Source organism: Hippocampus zosterae, chromosome 2 (genome assembly GCF_025434085.1).
Source record: "Hippocampus zosterae strain Florida chromosome 2, ASM2543408v3, whole genome shotgun sequence".
Lineage (NCBI taxonomy): Eukaryota > Metazoa > Chordata > Actinopteri > Syngnathiformes > Syngnathidae > Hippocampus > Hippocampus zosterae.
The window spans coordinates 18,696,598-18,714,970 of NC_067452.1; the positions used below are offsets into that span (position 1 = coordinate 18,696,598).

Genomic DNA, 18,373 nt, shown 5'->3' on the forward strand with positions numbered 1-18,373 from the left:
CCCAAACTAGATGAGTGGTTGCAACAGATCCCGGGAACAACATCGGACATCTCAGTCCAGAAATGTGCAGTGCTGGGAACAGCAAGGATACTGCGCAGAACCCTCAAGCTTCCTGGCCTCTGGTAGAGGACCCGAGCTGAATGAGGGACGGACACCACCCGAGGGGTGGTGAGAAGAGGATTTTAAAAAAATATATATGTGTGAAGACATATAGAGGCATATTATGGGGGGAATAAACATGATGAAACTTTAAATTTTACAATGCCACCATGACATTGTTTCACAATTGATTCATAGATTTTTTTTTTTGAAGATGCAAGACATTATATTTTAATGTCCCAGAGCAGAATAATTTGTGTCTGTTATGACTGCTTTTATAGTTTTGCATCGTACAATGTATGGAGAACAGTAGTCCAAATTCTCTGGCCTTTTACATCAGCAGCAGTTGGCCACAGGGCAGCTCTCTAAACAAACCCCTCAGTGTCAGTATGCAGCTGCAGCTTCCGTGATGCTGGCCGGGACTCAGATGCATGACCTCTTGCGGAGGGGCAGGCCAATGCGACCACAAAATACAGGGGGTTTCAGGTTTTAAGAATATTTATTTTACAAGACAAGTGTCGTTGCATTTGAATCAGACTTAATATCTCTGCTGTATCATTTTTGGACTACAGCTTTATCGCTTGCGGTTTCGATGTAACAATGTTGGTGAGATTTGCCACTAAAGTGTCATATGCAGATCCCCCTGAACTCTCGCTTGTTGGACTATTCCGTTTTGCATCTCAAAAAAAAATCTGATAGTTAGAGAAGAGTTCTGTCAAGGACTGGTGTAGCCACTGAGAAATACAAAACCGCAGAGGCTAAAATAATTTAGGTAACTGTATGTTTGCCAATTTCAACTTTATTTACTATGTTTTAACGTGATACATACTGTGCTCCTTTCTAGTTCGTGAATTAACACGCACCGTTGGATTATTGTTTATTTGTTTCAAATCTTTAACCACCCACTGTGGTTTGTTTTTTGGTCCATGTCTTTTGTCTTGATATAATCTGCATGAATGCTTCTTTACAGATAAGGTAATGGAAAAGAAGGAGCGGAGTGATCCCCTGAACAACATATCAGTGATAAAAGGTAACTCCGAATATTTTTCTATCTTTGGACAGACATGAATTCGATGAAACCGTTTCGGTCTTCTATGGTTCTAACCTGCTCTGACGAATCAGTCATGGGAGGTAGTTAAATGACTACAAACTGATGTCCTTGTTTGAGTGTCTCTTATGTCAACAGCCTATTCTATTAGAAGAGTCTCTTTGACCTGAGAACCTGTCTGCAGAGTAACCAGTGACATTTAAAACGGACAATCAAAATAGAATGCAGAGCATAATGCAGTCATGGTGAAGTGTTATGACACCACTTTCAAGAAGATTCACAAGTGAATTCATTTTACACGAGGACTTATTTGTTATGCTTCACTGTCACTGCGCTACATAGTGAGTGTTTGTTGCATCCTCACAGCATTGTTTTTGTCATTCCAGGATCGATTTTAAGAATGTGTCACCACCCAATTGTACAGCCATTGATTATTGTACTGTATTATCTTCATTGTCAACTGATTTATGTAATTTGTATACATTTATCCAGCAGGGCCATATCGAATACAGGCTGTTTATTCTTTGGGGTGGAAAGCGGCAGGGGAGTAGCTGGGCCGTCATGACTTTAGCCGTCAGCACTTGAACTAAAAAAAGAAATTCCACAATTTTTTTTTGTCTTCACGCAGCATGATGCTCAGTATCCTATCTCGCGAAAAGGTATTTTTATACATTCTAATCCCATTAATACTCGGACTGTGTGACACCCAAGCTATGATGGGTCATGGCGGCTAAAGAGATTGTGGTTGATAGTTTTGCGTTTCTCTCTTTTTGTTTTATTTCTCTCAACTTGACAAAGACCATCCTATTCACAGGGCACCCACTCACTTTCTCCCTTATAAATATGCATGCATATTGGAACGCGCAAAAAAATAGGACACATTTCAGCTCCTGGCCTTTGTCTGGCACACAGAGGAGTGGTCATGCGCTTGAGTTGGAGAGTACCACCAGCCTCCAGTCGTTACTTGGTTGCCTTGGATTTATTGGTGCCATCCAAGTGCGCCTCTGTGAATGTATATGTGGGTGGAAATGGACAGTACATTAAGACAGCAATGCGAGAGTGGCATACAGCGAGACTCTGTGGCAAATACTACAGCACAGTTGTCAGATGCGTCCTTTTATGGCGCGCATGCTTTAAAATGTTGTGACTCATTTTTCTCTTCTGCCAAATGCTCGGCCCAAGATGAGGTCACCTCTTTTTCTAGCCACCACAGATTAGTGGATCAAGATATTCACTGGGAAGTGCAAACCACCAAGTATTTCCAGAGCTTGTTTTCACCCAACAAAAAACAGGCCTTTGGCCATTGGCCTTTGGCAGCCTCAGATAGTTTATTCTTCTTGTCTGGTGATTACAGCGTGCTGCTGTAAGGTAGTGTAGCTGTGCTAATGACATAGCTTGTAGACAGTTTTGAATGACAGAGCGACTAGGAAATGCACATAATGGAATCCCTTTCCTTTCTGGGTCGGCAATTAGATTATGTAATGGGCATGTTTTAATAGCTTGGGAAATCAAATAACGCGTCAGCCCTAGTTAAATATTTGGGACTGAATACGAATTAACTTGGAAGGACTTTAAGTTACCCTTCTATTTTTATGATGACACTGAATGCCATCTTTGCTTCCTCGTTATGACCGCGGCAAATGTTCAGGCTCAACATTCCACAGCCTTTTGTGGGAAGATAGGAATGTTAACATTTACGACCGACCACTCTCTTGTTAGAATAGCTGTTTTGATTTTGGATAACCATTCTTCTTTATCACTTTCTCACAGGGACAAATATGGGGTCCCCAAGCGACTATGAAAAAACAATCCAGCGCTTGAACGACGAACTTGGAAAGGTTCAGGATCAGGCCAACACAGAGAGGCACAAATACTTGGAGCTAGAAGGTAAAAATTGTGCTAAATAAATATTGTGGTCTTTTTTTTCAGATCAAGTACAGGTAGCCAGAGATAAAATATTATCTCATGCTTTGTAGGTATCCTCAATAAAGAGAAAAAGGACAAGAAACAACAAGCTGATGATTCTGCAAAACAGATCAAATTTCTTCAAGGTATATAATCGGAGCCATTTGATATTCTGTAGCAGTTGTGTCTGTCAAATTAAGAAGCCAAACTACAATTATACCTTCTATCCAGCAAAATGTTAATGTATTGTTCCAACTCCATGTACAGCACTTTGTATGCAGCGATGGCTGTTTGAAAGTGCTCTATAAATACTGTTGACTTGACTTGACTTGACTATTTTATATGATGAACATTCTTTGAACAGGCCAACTGCGGCAGCTCCAAGATGAAATGGATGTCCTCAGAGAGCAGACAGACGTCTCCTCTAGTTTACATGATGAGCTACAAAGTTCACGTGATGAGGTGAAATCGCTGAAACGAATCCTGGAGGCAGCTTCCGCTGAGCGGGAACGTGACCTAAGTGCAATCGAGTTTAACCTGGCAACCGTCTCTAAGGATTTGGAAAAATGGCGTCAGACTGCCAGCAAATATGAGCGTGAGATTGATGACCTGCAGCGGGATCTCCAGCAGCAGGGCAAGCAGTGGCAAAAAACTGCAGAAATACAAGGTACAATACTTCAGACTGCAAGTTCACTTTGTCTTACCAGAACATTTGAAGTATTGCTATTAATTTAAATATTCTCATACTATATTAGTGAGGCCAAAAATCATCCTTCCATGTGACAGGCTGCAGCCTATCATTATTTCTCATGAAACAGCTGATCAAATGAAATGCAGAGCGTCTCATGTTAAACGTAGCTGCGTGTATGATGCATTATGTATAGACTCCACATTTCCTAGAATCTAAATCTGCATACTCATATTTTTACAAAGAGTTGCATCTCAAAACGTGGGTGACCCGACATTTTTCGAACACAAACCATCATTCAGCTGATGTAAGATATGCACGCAAACAAGATACAATTGCTGTTGTGTGGGAAGTAAAATAAATACAAGTCATTTCATATTAAGCAACAGTTTGGTAAATAATGAACAATTCATCAGAAAAGAGTCTTGAGGCTATCTGACACACCTACGGTAAGTTTACTGTCAAACTAAACATGAAACAAAGAGAAGTACATGTTGTATATTTAAACCCAGAGGTGGGCATTCCGTCAGTACTGACAGAAGGTCCCTGACGAACACCCGTTTTGCTCACAAATGATGAGACACTTGAAAAGAATGACAGGCGGAAGTGGAGTTTCATCCGTCACTGAAATTGTCAGGAGCCGGTTTAAATATCGACTGACCTATAAGTTCGTCACTGATGGATGCTCGTTTTTACTGATGACTGACAGAAACGCACACCACCTGTATGGTGTGTTTGTAGGTGGGGCTGAATACAATTAGGGTTGCTTCCATTGACTGTAAATGGAAACGCTTTGTGCTTCCTGTATGTGGCGGTATGCACCAAAGAGCTGTAATCCTCACTGAGCCAAGAAGAAGAAGATGACGACAACACACAGATTTTTCATCTTTTGAGCTATGGCTATTTGGGGAGCGGGGGAGGTGGGGTGATTATAGAGGTACCTAGGGGCCGATTAAATTTAATGACAGAAGCGTGAATAAAGTAACATCACATACCGACTGACTGATGGTTACAATTTGGTTCGCCGGACGATGATGAACGGGTGCACAGGCCAGGCCACTGACGAATGGCGGACCGGCAAAATTGCGTAAATTGCTCACACAACTGTAAGTTCGCATTGACATGCTATTGGTTATCATTGATAGTTGCGGTGGGCGGCCCAGTAGTCCAGTGGTTAGCACGTCGGCTTCACAGTGCAGAGGTACCGGGTTCGATTCCAGCTCCGGCCTCCCTGTGTGGAGTTTGCATGTTCTCCCCGGGCCTGCGTGGGTTTTCTCCGGGTGCTCCGGTTTCCTCCCACATTCCAAAAAAAACATGCGTGGCAGGCTGATTGTACACTCTAAATTGTCCCTAGGTGTGAGTGCAAATGGTTGTTCATTTCTGTGTGCCCTGCGATTGGCTGGCAACCGATTCAGGGTGTCCCCTGCCTACTGCCCGAAGACAGCTGGGATAGGCTCCAGCACCCCCCGCGACCCTAGTGAGGATCAAGCGGCTCGGAAAATGAATGAATGAATGAATGGTAGTTGCGGTTTTACAACCCTTTAAGCAATTGATGTTTGAACACAAATTGTGGAACAACCAAGTCAACAGGTAATATAACAACACCCACAGGCATCTATTCTTTATCCTCTATGAAAAAAAATACTCATATTACAGAAGGTTACTGAGTAGGAGTTGAAGAAATGTATTTTTCTTCCTTTGTGTCTTTCTGACACATTACTGCCTCCTAGTGGCCAGGGCGGGCACACCAGAAGCAACAGCACTCTGGACTGGATTGCAAAATGAAATGATAATGCACAAAGTGCTTAATGTTTCACATTGTAGTTAATTATGTTGTTACTCTGTTTTTTAATGTAATATTATAGAATGCCTTTATTCCCAATTAAAATAACAGCATCAAGTCAAGTCAAGTCAAGTCAACAGTATTTATAGAGCACTTTCAAACAGCCATCGCTGCATACAAAGTGCTGTACATGGAGCGATTTAACATATACAATAAACAGTAAGACGAATCAGTAATAAGTAATAAGTAATAAGGCGGTAGAAAGCACCAAGCAGTAAAACCAATAGCAAATCTAAGTCATGCTGAGTCAAACGCCAAAGAATACAAGTGAGTTTTGAGGAGGGATTTAAAGATGGGCAGCGAGGAGGCTTGCCGAATGTTCAGTGGGAGGTCATTCCAGAGAGATGGACCAGCAACAGAAAAGGCTCGATCCCCTCTGAGCCTCAGTTTAGTTCTTGGTACGTCTAGCAAAGACATCATCACATCATCACAACAATGTGTTTTTTGGGGGACGGCTGGAATGGATTAATGCCATTTCCGTTCATCTCAATGGTAAAAGAAGATTTGAGTTTTTTGTATTATTAGTCATGGGACAAATTAAACTGGTATTTCAAGACATCTTGAGTTTGAAGATGGATGGGTGGATACATACATACCTATTGACAGATGGATACACAGGCAAGGCAGCTTTATGTACTGTACATAGCACATTTCATTCTTCCTACTCCCTTGAACATAATAACTGTGTTGAATGATGACTGATTTCTCTTTCCTTTTTACTATTTTATTTACTCTATTTTCTGTCAAATTATTACTGTATATGTTTTATGTTCAATAAACAAACCAAACAAAAAAAACTAAGGCAACTCAGTGTGTTTCACACAATAAGATAGATAGATATTAATTCAGTAAAGTACATTAATTTGTATTTTGTTTTTTTTTGTTTGCTTTTAACAGCCAATGAATTGCAGTCCATGCAGATGGAGTGTAACGGACTTCAGAAAGAGTGTTCTAGTCTGCGCTTGGAGAAACAGGAATTAGTGAATAAGCATCAGAATGAAAAGGGCAGTCTGCAAAGTGAGTTCACGTCCCTCAGGACAGAGAAAGAGGAACTCCACAAGGCCCATCAGAAAGAGAAGGGCGACTGGGAGCAAAAAAGTACAGCACTGTGTGCTAAAAATGAGGCGATGCAGCAGAAGCTGAAGCAGTTGGAGAAAGAGCTCGTCAGGTCAGTACTTATAAGAAGAACATTTTGATTGGCCTGTTTGGTCATTGCAGGAACAATTTTCCACTCATGAAATATGGACCTCCAACCTCAGAGGACCAATCAAAGTCAAATTTGCTGCTGGCTGCTGTGTTCCATCTTGCATGGATTTGTCTCGGTCTGCATTTCATTGTTTCAATGAGTTTTCCATTTGTCAATGTTAATTCCAAACATTCAGTTTTTGCGAGTTTTGGGGATTCCATTGCACAACAGCGAAGTCCGTCTTCTACATGATCTCACTAGTACAAGCGTGTTCAGAGTTCAAAACACCAACCCTGCTTTGTGACCTGCTCAATTGTCTGATTTGATTTTACTGTATATCATGTCGCTCATACTTGTGATCCACCTCCTGTTGAAACGAGTGTGTGTATTTGTTCCTTCTTTGCTGCTAGTTCACGTACCCAGAATGCAGAGCTGAGCAACAGCCTGAAAGCCCTTGAGAGATCTCAGCAGGAGCTGGAAAAGAAGCTGGTATCTTTGGAGCTTCAACATCAACTGGATTGCAGCAAGCTACAGACCCAACTGGATGAGGCAGTTTACAATAAGGAGACCCTGCAGAGAAAGGTGGGCTTTATTTCATCTAAGCCAGTGTTTCCCAACATTAAGTGAGTAAAGACACATACTATACTTTACATCAGAAAAACCTCTAAACAAATTTCACAAAAAGGGATGTACATGGGTGAGTTCATTTAGATATTGCGCCTGTCACTGTATGTCGCTAAGATAGTTTGGGAGTCAATGATGCAAGCTAATTACTTACTGTCTGTGCCAAATGCCTTTTAAATGATTAGAGTTGTAACATATTAACTTTCCAGCCATCTCACCAATCAAAACGTGAGCCTCAAACATAAAAGCACCCCAAATTCACCTGAGGCTCTTTTCATCCTCATGCCATACAGTGTAAAGTATTTATGAATCATTTGTGTGGCTTGGCAAGTGTTGATTCTCATTAGAGTCTAGCGTAGCTTTGTAATCGGTTCAGTAGATGCAGCAACAAGGATGCAGTATTTAAAACTATTATGCATTTAACTGTGAGCATGATGATGACGCTCACACACCCAGCCACCTGTTTGCTTGTATAGGACTGAATGAAATGTGATGTGATGATTTCACTCTAAGTCTGGAAATCTATTTTTGTCAGAAAGTCAGACAAAGTGGTTATGTTAAAACAATATAGTGTAATTTAACGTGTCAATGGGATCAAGTAGCATGTGATAATTAAAGATTAACACTTTCGATTTCGTTTCTCAACATGGTGGTATCCGGCACCAACAATCGAGAACAAATAAACGGGGACTGTCACGAGGAAACAACATGGATAATGTGTGATGTTCCAAACGAACGTGCACTACTAGTTTTGTCATCCAGTGACGCAATCCTAAAAAGCAGACAGGCATGTTTCATGGCAGGTTTAGCAGGCTGCATGAGCATGCGTGGACAATACAATCCCTTTCACTGGAGTTTAACAGAAAGCTGCAATGAACTATTGTTGTTTGAGGGATTACAAAAAAAGAGAAAGGCACAGACCAGTGGATCACCTTGTATTTTTCAAAATCTCAAGTGTCCTGCTGATCAGGAGAAACCAGTTGTCTGTTAAAAGCTTAAGTGAAACACTCACAGTAACCTTTCTGCAACAATCTCCAGAAACAGCCTGGTCAAAAAGTAGATATCAGTATTTACTTAACAATTCTTCCGAACCAAGATTAGCATTTAAAATATGCAAGGCCATTTCACTTAGGACAAATGATGTCACTTTGGCCATTTGTGTGAATTAAGCTCATCATACAGAAAACTACAACTCACGGTGCAACTACAACTCAAGATTATTTTATATATACAGTGTGTGTGTGTGTGTCTGTGTGTGTGTGTGTGTGTGTGTGTGTGTGTGTGTATACATATATATCTCAGGGCACACACAGACAAACAACCATCCGCGCTCACACTCGCACCTAAGGACAATTTAGAGAATGTTCAATCAGCCTGCCATGCATGTTTTTGGAATGTGGCAGGACACCGGAGTACCTGGAGAAAACCCACGCAGGCACGGGAAGAATTGGTTGGGTGTAGTCTAAATATTGTTGCGATTTGCATCCTTTTCGATTGACCTTGATCTAAAATCCAGCACTAGAAATAATTTATTCTGCCATTGGAAAATTCTCAGTTTTTCTTACTTTGCTATTTATATGTAATATTTGTGTAACGTTTTGTTTTATTCTATATAGTATGAGGAGACCAAGATGGAACTGACTGACCTAAAGGAAGATTATGAGAAGACTGAGCTGGAGAAGCATGCACTTTTGAATGAACTGGAGGAGTGCAAAGCCAACATGAAAGAATTACAGGAGAGAGGAACAAAGGTGAGTGTTGCTCCACCTCACTCAGTTACGTGACTTTTGCGAAAATTCTACTCTGTCATGTGACAGATTGAATCTTGAATCTAAAAAGCAGCCCTATCACAGTTATTTGCACAATACATGACTTTTGCCCTGAACAGGAGCTTTGCTTTGGGCTTTTACCACCTACCAAACATAAAATGTCAGATTTTTTTTTTTGTCAGTTCTCTGTGCCCAAATAATTCCACCATTTGTATGATAGGAGTCATGTCAGTCTCAGAACCACTCTGTTCTCATCTGGTGTTTTTTTCTGTTGCTTGACAACATTGACAGCTGTGTGAATCCCATTAAAAACACTTTACTTACTGAAGGGTTTACCTGTGTTAGTTAATAGTATGTCCCATAGTACATAGTTGATTATTATAATATCACTTCCCTTCTGTAGACATCCCTAATGCTGCCTGTTCAAGCCATAGTCATCGGCCTTGTCCTGGCTTTGCTGTTATGGTGCTTCGGCGCATTGTGGTAGTAAGGTATATGTTACTCCTGCCCACATCTATCATGCTCATCAACGTCCTCCAGATCACTGCATGGCTTCGGTACCGCCCCCGTCCCCAATGCCTTCCTTTTGGCAAAAAAACCCCCAAACCTCCCCAAATAATCCGGTCCACGGCAATTTCACCTTTCTAATCATACAGCTTCAACATGTGACATCTGTTTGTTATGTCTGGACACTAACAAGCTTTTCTCCCAGCGACTTTGGATGAGCTCATCTTCATCTTTATAACTGGCATTCTCTGTTGCACCGCCTTGGTCTCTTTCCATTGACGCGTCTGCCAGAGGGAAGCTTTACCATGGTGACACTCATGTTTCCATTTTTGTGTCATCGCTTGTTTCAGAAGCTGTGGATGATCTGGGGTCCTGTGGTTGCTGTGGCTCTAACAGCTGTGACTGCTGCTGCACTCTTTAAGACCTGAGGGATACACATAGCTCCCACATATAGATGCACACGGCGAACTTAGTCATAAGATTTCTCCTCACTGAAACTGTCTTGCGTGACACATACTCTTATCTGCACTGGTCATTAGGAGTCATACTTAACACTGTTTAAATATCTTGCAATGTTTATTTCAGTTGGCACTTGTGCTCATTAAAGTTCTTTGAGTGTTTATTTTTGCAAAATATTAGTGGAATATATTTTGGCATATTATGAGCTGTAAGGTGTCCATTCATGAATGTAAATGTTGTCTACACTCTAATTGTAATTATTATATACGATAATAGTTTGGAAGGCTTATTTACAGCTCGGGCCTCCCAAAAGATAGTGTGTGGGTGTAGTTGTCAGCACAATAAACATTGTCAATAAAGTGACCCTATGATTAGTGTCATGAATAAATATACGGCAGTGTCACCAGAATTAGGCACATCTGCACAAAATATAAACAATTAACAGACATTTTTTTCACAATTAGAAACAGTTCCCAGATTCTTCGAATTAAATCAAAATCCACAAAAGACAAAAAAATTGACCCTGAACGTGAAGAAAAAAAAACCCCAGCAGCTGATTCAGATTTTCGCCTTACCTTTTATCTGACCTCTCCTCGTCCCCAGACTCGATAAGCCTGTTGTTTTGTTGTCAGTGTTCAATATTATGTTTAATCATGGAATTAAACATTTTTAAAGGACAACATTCATGAATTATGATCAATTTGGATGGTTGCTTTCCGAGGTCAGACAAACTGATTTCAGGCAACAGCTGCGGTGATATGAGGCTCTGCCCTGAAATGACAGAGCTGTGCTTTTGGTGCAGTCCCTCCTACAAAGTGGACAGCACTCATACTAACGGCAAGTCTGCAGATGAGGAAGTCGAGCCTTTTTCAACAAGATAACGGGTTCGTTGATAAAATTCAGATGTCTCACTGCTCCACGACGTCATCACTTACCATGCCCCGCTGCTGTTCACTTTGTTGGCACGCCATGTTGGCAGGGCCGGTCGCTTTTGAATGATCCTTGTCATTATGCCATGTCACAGCCAGGTTGTGGATTTAGCTAAAGTGACCTGCACAGTTTGTGGAATGACTTGATGCAAACTATCTAAATATACGTGACAGACCAAAATATAAGAAAAATTCCCCGGCTGTGTGAGCACTCTATCCATTTGTTCTGCTCCAATTTGTTCTGTATGTAGGTCATCAGTAGAGGTCTAGGGTTGCAGCAGAATGCCAGCTCTGCACGCTATCAGAGGGTCCAGGCTAATTCTGAGCTGTGTAGCTTGAACGTAATGATTTGCACCAATATGGACAGCTTTATCATAATATAAAAATTCATCATGTAATGCAAGTTCCCCCGACACATATAGCTGCATCATAGTACTTGCTCCTCAAATTTCTGAAGTGACTGTCAGCACAAAACAAGCACACTTAAAAAATAGAATTATGCAAATATGTTTTTTTGGAAACATTATTATGTGACCTCAACTGTGTTGGAGGTGGTACGCTCTGGGAGCTGTTCCCTCTGCCTCAGGTGAGAGAACTTGTCAATAAATTACACACACTTTGTCTCTCTCATGACACCCTGTGGCGCATTTAGTACTTGAAACCTAAAATCATTAGTCCACAATCCACAGTCAATATAAAGCATGATTATAGGGTGAAGAAGTTGTAAACAGCACATTTTCAAATTTGCTGTTGTGTATTTTTGCCACGGTAATTTGCAAAGCTCAGCTTGTGCGTTTGCTTTAAAAGAATGACCGACTCGTGTCCCAGTCCTGCAACCCCTCCACCCTCCCGATGCTGACTATTAATCAATGAGTTTATTTTGCGCCCGCATAATCTGCTGGGAATAACTGCACACTACAGGGATTTAGTTTTTGTACATTTCTGAAATTAAACTTTAAAGTCTGTTAAACTATAAAATATTAATTGAAGCACCTTATGATTTAACGTACCCTGCAGAGTTCAACCTGTATGTCTGCCTGTGACAACAGTCAAGCAAGGAAAATCACCAGAATAGTAAGTAAGTAAGTCCACTATTTTGCGTTGATATTAGTGTCTTGTTTTGAAAATCAAAGTGTTGCAATCACCTACTTCTCTCTCTCGGCAAAACGTTTGATAAAAGTCAAAAGCTATCCTGGCATCCTTTAATTTGTATAGATATTCAAATGGATAACCTTTGTGTTTTATCCAGGATAAGAATGGCAGCAGAATTAGACATTGTGAATCTGTTCATAATTGCTGGGGGTACACTGGCTATTCCCCTTTTGGCATTCATCGCTTTCTTCCTTTTGTGGCCGTCAGCGCTCATTAAAATCTACTATTGGTAAGGTTGATAACTGCACCTTTTCTTACCACATATTTGAGAATATTGTTGCAACACGGGTCAAAATGTTTGGATGCCCAATACTGCATCAATCTTGTGCTATAAAATTCCATTGGACCACTACCGGTCTTGTGCAGGTACTGGAGGAGAACTCTGGGTCTCCAGGTCCATTATGCGGACTGCAGAGGCTACCGCTTCTGTTACTCCTGCCGAGGAAAGCCTGGAATGAGGCCTTCCATTCTCATGTTGCACAGCTTCTCTGCTCACAAAGACACTTGGCTTACACTTGTCAAGGTCAGCCGGAAGAGCGGTGACAAAGGTTTATGATCTCATGATCTGTATTTGTATTTGTTTATCCGCCATGTTGGAGGTCCAAATTGGAAGGACATGCAAGGTTTGAAACGTCGAGACAGGTAGACCGACTCGTGATCGTTTTTTGAGGGGGGGGAGGTTATTTTGTCTAAATAACTGTTAATATCACGTAAATATATATATATATATATTCGATTCCAGCTCCGGCCTCCCTGTGTGGAGTTTGCATGTTCTCCCCGGGCCTGCGTGGGTTTTCTCCGGGTGCTCCGGTTTCCTCCCACATTCCAAAAACATGCGTGGCAGGCTGATTGAACACTCTAAATTGTCCCTAGGTGTGAGTGTGAGCGTGGATGGTTGTTCGTCTCCGTGTGCCCTGTGATTGGCTGGCAACCGATTCAGGGTGTCCCCCGCATACTGCCCGGAGACAGCTGGGATAGGCTCCAGCACCCCCCGCGACCCTAGTGAGGATCAAGCGGTTCAGAAGATGAATGAATGAAAAAAAAATATATATATATATATATATATATATATATATATATATATATATATATATATATATATACATACACATACACATACACATACACATACACATACACACACACACACAACAGGACAGCTCTGGTCTGAGAGCTCAAAGCTGTAAAACCCAAACAATTTATCCCAAAAACTTAGAGTGGTCTGGTCTTTGATGTGTACCATCCTTTGTGTGTGGGTGTTACCAGTTTTGAAGTGTACATGAAGAGTGTATTGGTTAACAATATGATACAATGAGCTCTATTCTTTCCATCAGTACCTACCAAAACATCTGCACATTGTGTGCGTGGACATGCCAGGCCACGAGGGGACAACCCGCACCAACACAGAGGATTATTCCATTGTGGGGCAGGCCAGGAGGATTCATCAGGTACACACTGAATAAAATGCAATGGAAACACGGTAATGCTTTATGTTTCCTCTCTAAAAGTCAGTTTTGGTGCCTCATTCCTCTCAGTTTGTGGAAACCATTCGCTTAACTCGGAAACCTTTCCATGTGGTTGGGACCTCCATGGGGGGAAATGTAGCCGGAGTGTATGCCGCGACCTACCCGACTGAAATTTGCAGCATGACGCTCATTTGTCCAGATGGTCAGTGTGTGTGTGTGTGTCTGTTTCTTTCTTTTTTTCTTTCCTTCTTTTTCTTTCTTTCTTTTCTCTCTCTCTCTCTCTCTCTCTCTCTTGTATTGAGTATTGTGCACTCATCTTACTTACAAATCTTACAAATATGTCTGTTATTTGCACAGGTGGGTAGAGTAGCCAAAAATTGTACTCAAAAGTTAATGCTGTGACCTATATAATACAAAAATAAAAAATAGTCAGTCAAATAATCACTACAGTAAGACAAAGTAAGTATTCTGGGGAAAAAACTCAAATACCAAGTAACTAGTCAGTAGCTACTGATGTTTTTCTTAATCGTCTATTGTCTGCGAGACAAAAATGTAAAATATGGTCATGCAAATTCAAATATTGCCCAACAATATCACTTTCTGACAACATTTTGTTAAAAAATTAACAGAGGGCAAATTCAGCTGTAAAAATAGTCTTAAACAAACTTTCTTTGTTGTCAAATGTAAAATGGCACTGTGGGCTCACCAGGCTGAGATGATTACCGGTAATTATGTATTTTTATTTATAGTTTGATTCCATTGACCTTTAACTGGTGGATTCACTCATATTTATCAGCAATGTTTTATCACTCAAAACGTGAGTAATGCCGATTGTCAACATACATTATCTTCAGTGTGGTGCAAACCCTGCGCAATGCTTTTTCTCCATTTGCTGCTTTCAAATGTGCCCAACCCTTTCTACAGTAAAGAAAAGAGAACGTGTCTGACTGGGTCGACAAACTGCAATTTGCATCAATGTTCTCTGATTCTGTGGTTGACCTACTGGTTTGATTCCGCAAAGTATTGCATTCAACAAATGCAGACCAAGAAATATAAAAGTGGCTCCTTTATATTTCTGAGCTTGTACGTGGACATTTTTAGTCGGACACAACCATGCATTTTATAGAGCAACTAATCTAATTGAGGTCACACGTGAGCAGTAGCCTATCCGTAAGATACATATAAAATGTTTTTCATATAAATGAGTTACTTTGATAAATTTGCTCCTGTTGTGCTGGAGTTTGTCTTTGTGTGAAGTCACGTGAGTGCATGGCTCTCGTTAAAAATATCGATTAAAAACAAAACAATGGCGTAATTGTGTTTGCTTGATAGGAATCTAATCTCCACAGAGCCCGTAACGCTGCAAAGTAGGCTTGAAGCATGTGTATGTGTGTTTAGACTGTGAACCAGAGTGAGGTTATATGTTTGTGTTCATTTCGCAAAAATTACGACAAAGCAAGCCAGCGCAACACTGAAATGTTAAACGCCATGCAACAAATATGGCAAAACAATGTTTACGTGCATTGAGCACATTGGAAATTGTGAGACGTCCTATCTGAAGCCAAACAAGATTCATAAAGTAAATAAATGTGTCCCTTGCTCCCTCAAGACCAGGGTCTAGGGAGGGTTCTGCTAGCAGCTCGGTATTCCTCTAAAAAAAAGAGGACACTCGGCCTGGCCTCGATATATTGAAATGATACTCAAAGATCTCATATTATCTATCCATCCATCCATTTTCCGATCCGCTTTATCCTCACAAGAGTGGCAGGGCATGCTGGAGCCTATCCCAACTGTCTTCGGGCAGTAGGCGGGGGACACCCTGAACCGGTTGCCAGCCAATCGCAGAGCACAAGGAGACGAAAAACCATACACACCCACACTCACACCCAGTGACAATTTAGAGCAGGGGTGTCCAAACTTTTTGCCAAGGGGGCCAGATTTTATGTGGTAAAATGTCGGGGGGCCGACCTTGGCTGACATTCTTTACATTGAACAACAATATTGTTCAACAAATTTTAGTAAGCCAGTCTGTTTCACATTTCCATTTTTATTTTAATTTCAACAATCTTAAGAATTTCTTTTGGTTCATTTGAAACAGGTATATCACATGCAACTGCTTATTCACTTGACTTTTTCTTAAACAGAAGTCTCCTGAGTGCAAATTGATTGATTTGAAACATAAAATGTATCACCGTGACTTTTCAATAGTCACAAAACCTTTGACTCGAACAATAGGGAAATGAACAAGCAATACACATATCCACAACTGCAAGGATCATTTGAAATATGACATATCAGTCAATATAAACACGGAGTGATGTCTTGTTAACTCGTGAGTGATGCCCTCTAGTGTCTAAATGCTATTACTCATTTAGTGAATGCTATTACTCATTTAGCCACTAGAGGGAAGCAGTACTCTATGAAACATCACTCATCAGTCTACGAGACCTCAGTCAATGCAACACGTGTTCCATTGCGCCCAAACTGCGGGCCAGACGGCACTGATTTTATGACAGGGGCCGAGGGCCGGATGAAATTCGACCGCGGGCCGGATTTGGCCCGTGGGACGGACTTTGGACACGCCTGATTTAGAGTGTTCCATTAACCTGCTATGCTTGTTTTCGGAATGTGAGAGGAAACCGAAGTACCCGGAGAAAACCCACGCAAGCACGGGGAGAACATGCAAACTCCACACAGGGAGGATGGAGCCGGAATCGAACCCAGCACCTCTGCCCTGTGAGGCCGACGTGCTAACCATTTGCTTACCGTGCCGCCTGGGAAACAATGATACTAACACAATGATTTCCTTCAAATGGATCCATTGAAACAAACATTTATGGTGTGTATCATTTCTTGTCAATCCTGAAGGTATCAAACACCCATGTGAGACCAAGTTTGATAATCATCTGCAAGATCTGGAACGTAGCAATTACACACTCAATATCCCACTGATCCCAACCACGCCTGAGGAGATGGAAGACATGTTCAGACTGTGTTCCCATGTTCGCTTTAAGATACCTCAACAGGTCAGGTTCAGTATTTCTACTCTTAAACAGTGTTCAATATGTTGCACCATTTCAAGCTGTGTGGGTCATGTTGTCTAGATTCTTCAAGGTCTTGTGGATGTCCGAGAGCCTCACAACTCTTTTTATGAAGAAGGTTAGTTCGTTTTAACATTCCAAAGGTTTGGTTTGTCATCATCAAACACCCTGGTAATTGAATTTCCTTTTGTTATACAGTGTTTCTCGAGATTATTAGTGAGAAATCCAGATATGCTTTACAGGAACACTTGCATCTTATCACCGCACCTGTACAGGTGATATGGGGCAAACGGGACCAGGTAAAGTCCATCAATTAATAGCTGAACAGAAACTGCTGTGGATCAACAAGTATAGGCTGGTTAGCTGCCATGTCCCAGCTAAAATATGTACACCGTATTGTCTCTGATGATACTTATGAAAAGAAATGTTGTCATTCAAACACCACAAACTCTATTGTGAGGCTTAATGAGCTACTGAACAAATATTATTTGCAACACTTGTTTCTGGCAGTTGTATTCTGGAAAGTGCAAGAAACAGGATAATATCAGGATAAATGTGAACAAAAATGCTCTCCCCAAGGTGATGGATGTGTCTGGTGCCACAGTCATCGCAGAAATCTTGCCAGGATGCAGAGTGGACCTGCTAGAGAACTGTGGCCACTCTGTGGTGATGGAGAGGCCTTGTCGGACAGCCAAACTCATCCTAGAGTTCATTATCCTGCAGCAAGAAGCAAGGGGCGGTACAAAGAAATCATCTTGAAACTAAATTGGGTGTTTTTCATAAATAATAAAAAAATATGGTGGTCAGAGGTAGTGCGCTTGATTTAAGCATGCGGGAACTTTGTGCAGTAGTCAAAAGACGGGTGGTTTTATGATGACGTAAGCTTTATGGTACTTTTCAAATTCCATATAATACAACATATTCAGTCCCGAGTTGTATGAAAACAGATTATTTCAGTTTTAGTAAATAGGTAATCATAAGTGGAAATGACAGCATGGGTGCCCCACAGTTCTGGTGTTCTGTGCTTGAATCTGGAAATTCCAGAAAATATTCAAAAGTCGTTTAACTGTCCTGACACTTGCAGATTCCAAACATACTGTGTATTTCAATTGGCCCAGTGCATCCAGACCTCCTCGAGCCAGTGCACAAGTTCAGCATACGAGCTCTCCCAAAACATACACAAATAAATATAGATATTTGAAAATCGTTTTTCTTAATATGCCAAGTAAATACTTTGTGAATTCCCACCACTGCCACAAAATTGGTAATGTATCAAATCACATTTGACTTTGAAAATACACATAGAAAATTAAATGGGAGTGGCCTTAACAAACTGTTTTTCTACTAGATGAGTGAATTTACTATGCGGCAACAACACCCTGCTGTGACGATCCACAGGGAACAACCACACCAGAGGCATAAAAATTATAATTGCGCACCACCTGAATAAGACCTTTGAATGAAAGGTGAAGTGTGTTTCATGAACACGGAAAGTCCATTTGCCTCGAATCAACCTTTCCGGATGGAGATTATTTGTCATACAACCTGTTTGTGTTCACGTCAGGTAAAAGTGTAATGCAGGTTTTATCAAATTGATGAAGCTTTTATTTTGAAATGGGCTGCGGTTGGGTTTTACCGTAACGACGCGTATAAGGGA

General features: G+C 41.1%; 2 protein-coding genes across 4 annotated transcripts; both read left to right on the forward strand.

Annotated features, from left to right (window-relative positions):
- The first annotated feature begins 723 nt into the window (after positions 1 to 723).
- On the forward strand, positions 724 to 10,491 carry slmapb (sarcolemma associated protein b). 3 transcript variants are annotated; one of them, XM_052057549.1, is made up of 11 exons: positions 724 to 871; positions 1,070 to 1,129; positions 2,918 to 3,034; positions 3,124 to 3,198; positions 3,417 to 3,514; positions 3,608 to 3,719; positions 6,481 to 6,751; positions 7,180 to 7,351; positions 9,010 to 9,144; positions 9,566 to 9,653; positions 10,020 to 10,491. In XM_052057549.1, the coding sequence occupies exons 2-10, from the start codon at positions 1,078 to 1,080 to the stop codon at positions 9,647 to 9,649; spliced, it is 1,116 nt and encodes a 371-aa protein (XP_051913509.1). In that variant the 5' UTR covers positions 724 to 871; positions 1,070 to 1,077; the 3' UTR covers positions 9,650 to 9,653; positions 10,020 to 10,491. The 3 variants fall into 3 exon arrangements, with proteins under 3 accessions (XP_051913509.1, XP_051913507.1, XP_051913508.1); XM_052057547.1 differs by having other exon boundaries at positions 3,417 to 3,719; XM_052057548.1 differs by lacking the exon at positions 9,566 to 9,653 and having other exon boundaries at positions 3,417 to 3,719.
- Positions 10,492 to 10,634: 143 nt separating this feature from the next.
- abhd6b (abhydrolase domain containing 6, acylglycerol lipase b) lies at positions 10,635 to 18,254 on the forward strand. Its single transcript, XM_052057556.1, has 8 exons — positions 10,635 to 12,438; positions 12,576 to 12,732; positions 13,544 to 13,657; positions 13,745 to 13,877; positions 16,544 to 16,701; positions 16,780 to 16,834; positions 16,915 to 17,015; positions 17,296 to 18,254. Exons 1-8 carry the CDS (start codon positions 12,281 to 12,283, stop codon positions 17,473 to 17,475), a joined length of 1,056 nt encoding a protein of 351 aa, XP_051913516.1. The 5' UTR covers positions 10,635 to 12,280; the 3' UTR covers positions 17,476 to 18,254.
- Positions 18,255 to 18,373: the final 119 nt, after the last annotated feature.

What these genes read in the sequence shown, in the direction of transcription:
- abhd6b (XM_052057556.1), top strand. Translation starts at nt 12,281, where the DNA reads ATGGATAACCTTTGTGTTTTATCCAGGATAAGAATGGCAGCAGAATTA. An exon ending in GCTTTAAGATACCTCAACAG is followed by an intron (nt 16,702 to 16,779) that starts GTCAGGTTCAGT and finishes CATGTTGTCTAG; the next exon opens with ATTCTTCAAGGTCTTGTGGA. An exon ending in TATGGGGCAAACGGGACCAG is followed by an intron (nt 17,016 to 17,295) that starts GTAAAGTCCATC and finishes GCTCTCCCCAAG; the next exon opens with GTGATGGATGTGTCTGGTGC.
- slmapb (XM_052057547.1), top strand. Translation starts at nt 1,078, where the DNA reads ATGGAAAAGAAGGAGCGGAGTGATCCCCTGAACAACATATCAGTGATA. An exon ending in CAACATATCAGTGATAAAAG is followed by an intron (nt 1,130 to 2,917) that starts GTAACTCCGAAT and finishes ACTTTCTCACAG; the next exon opens with GGACAAATATGGGGTCCCCA. An exon ending in TACAGGAGAGAGGAACAAAG is followed by an intron (nt 9,145 to 9,565) that starts GTGAGTGTTGCT and finishes TCCCTTCTGTAG; the next exon opens with ACATCCCTAATGCTGCCTGT.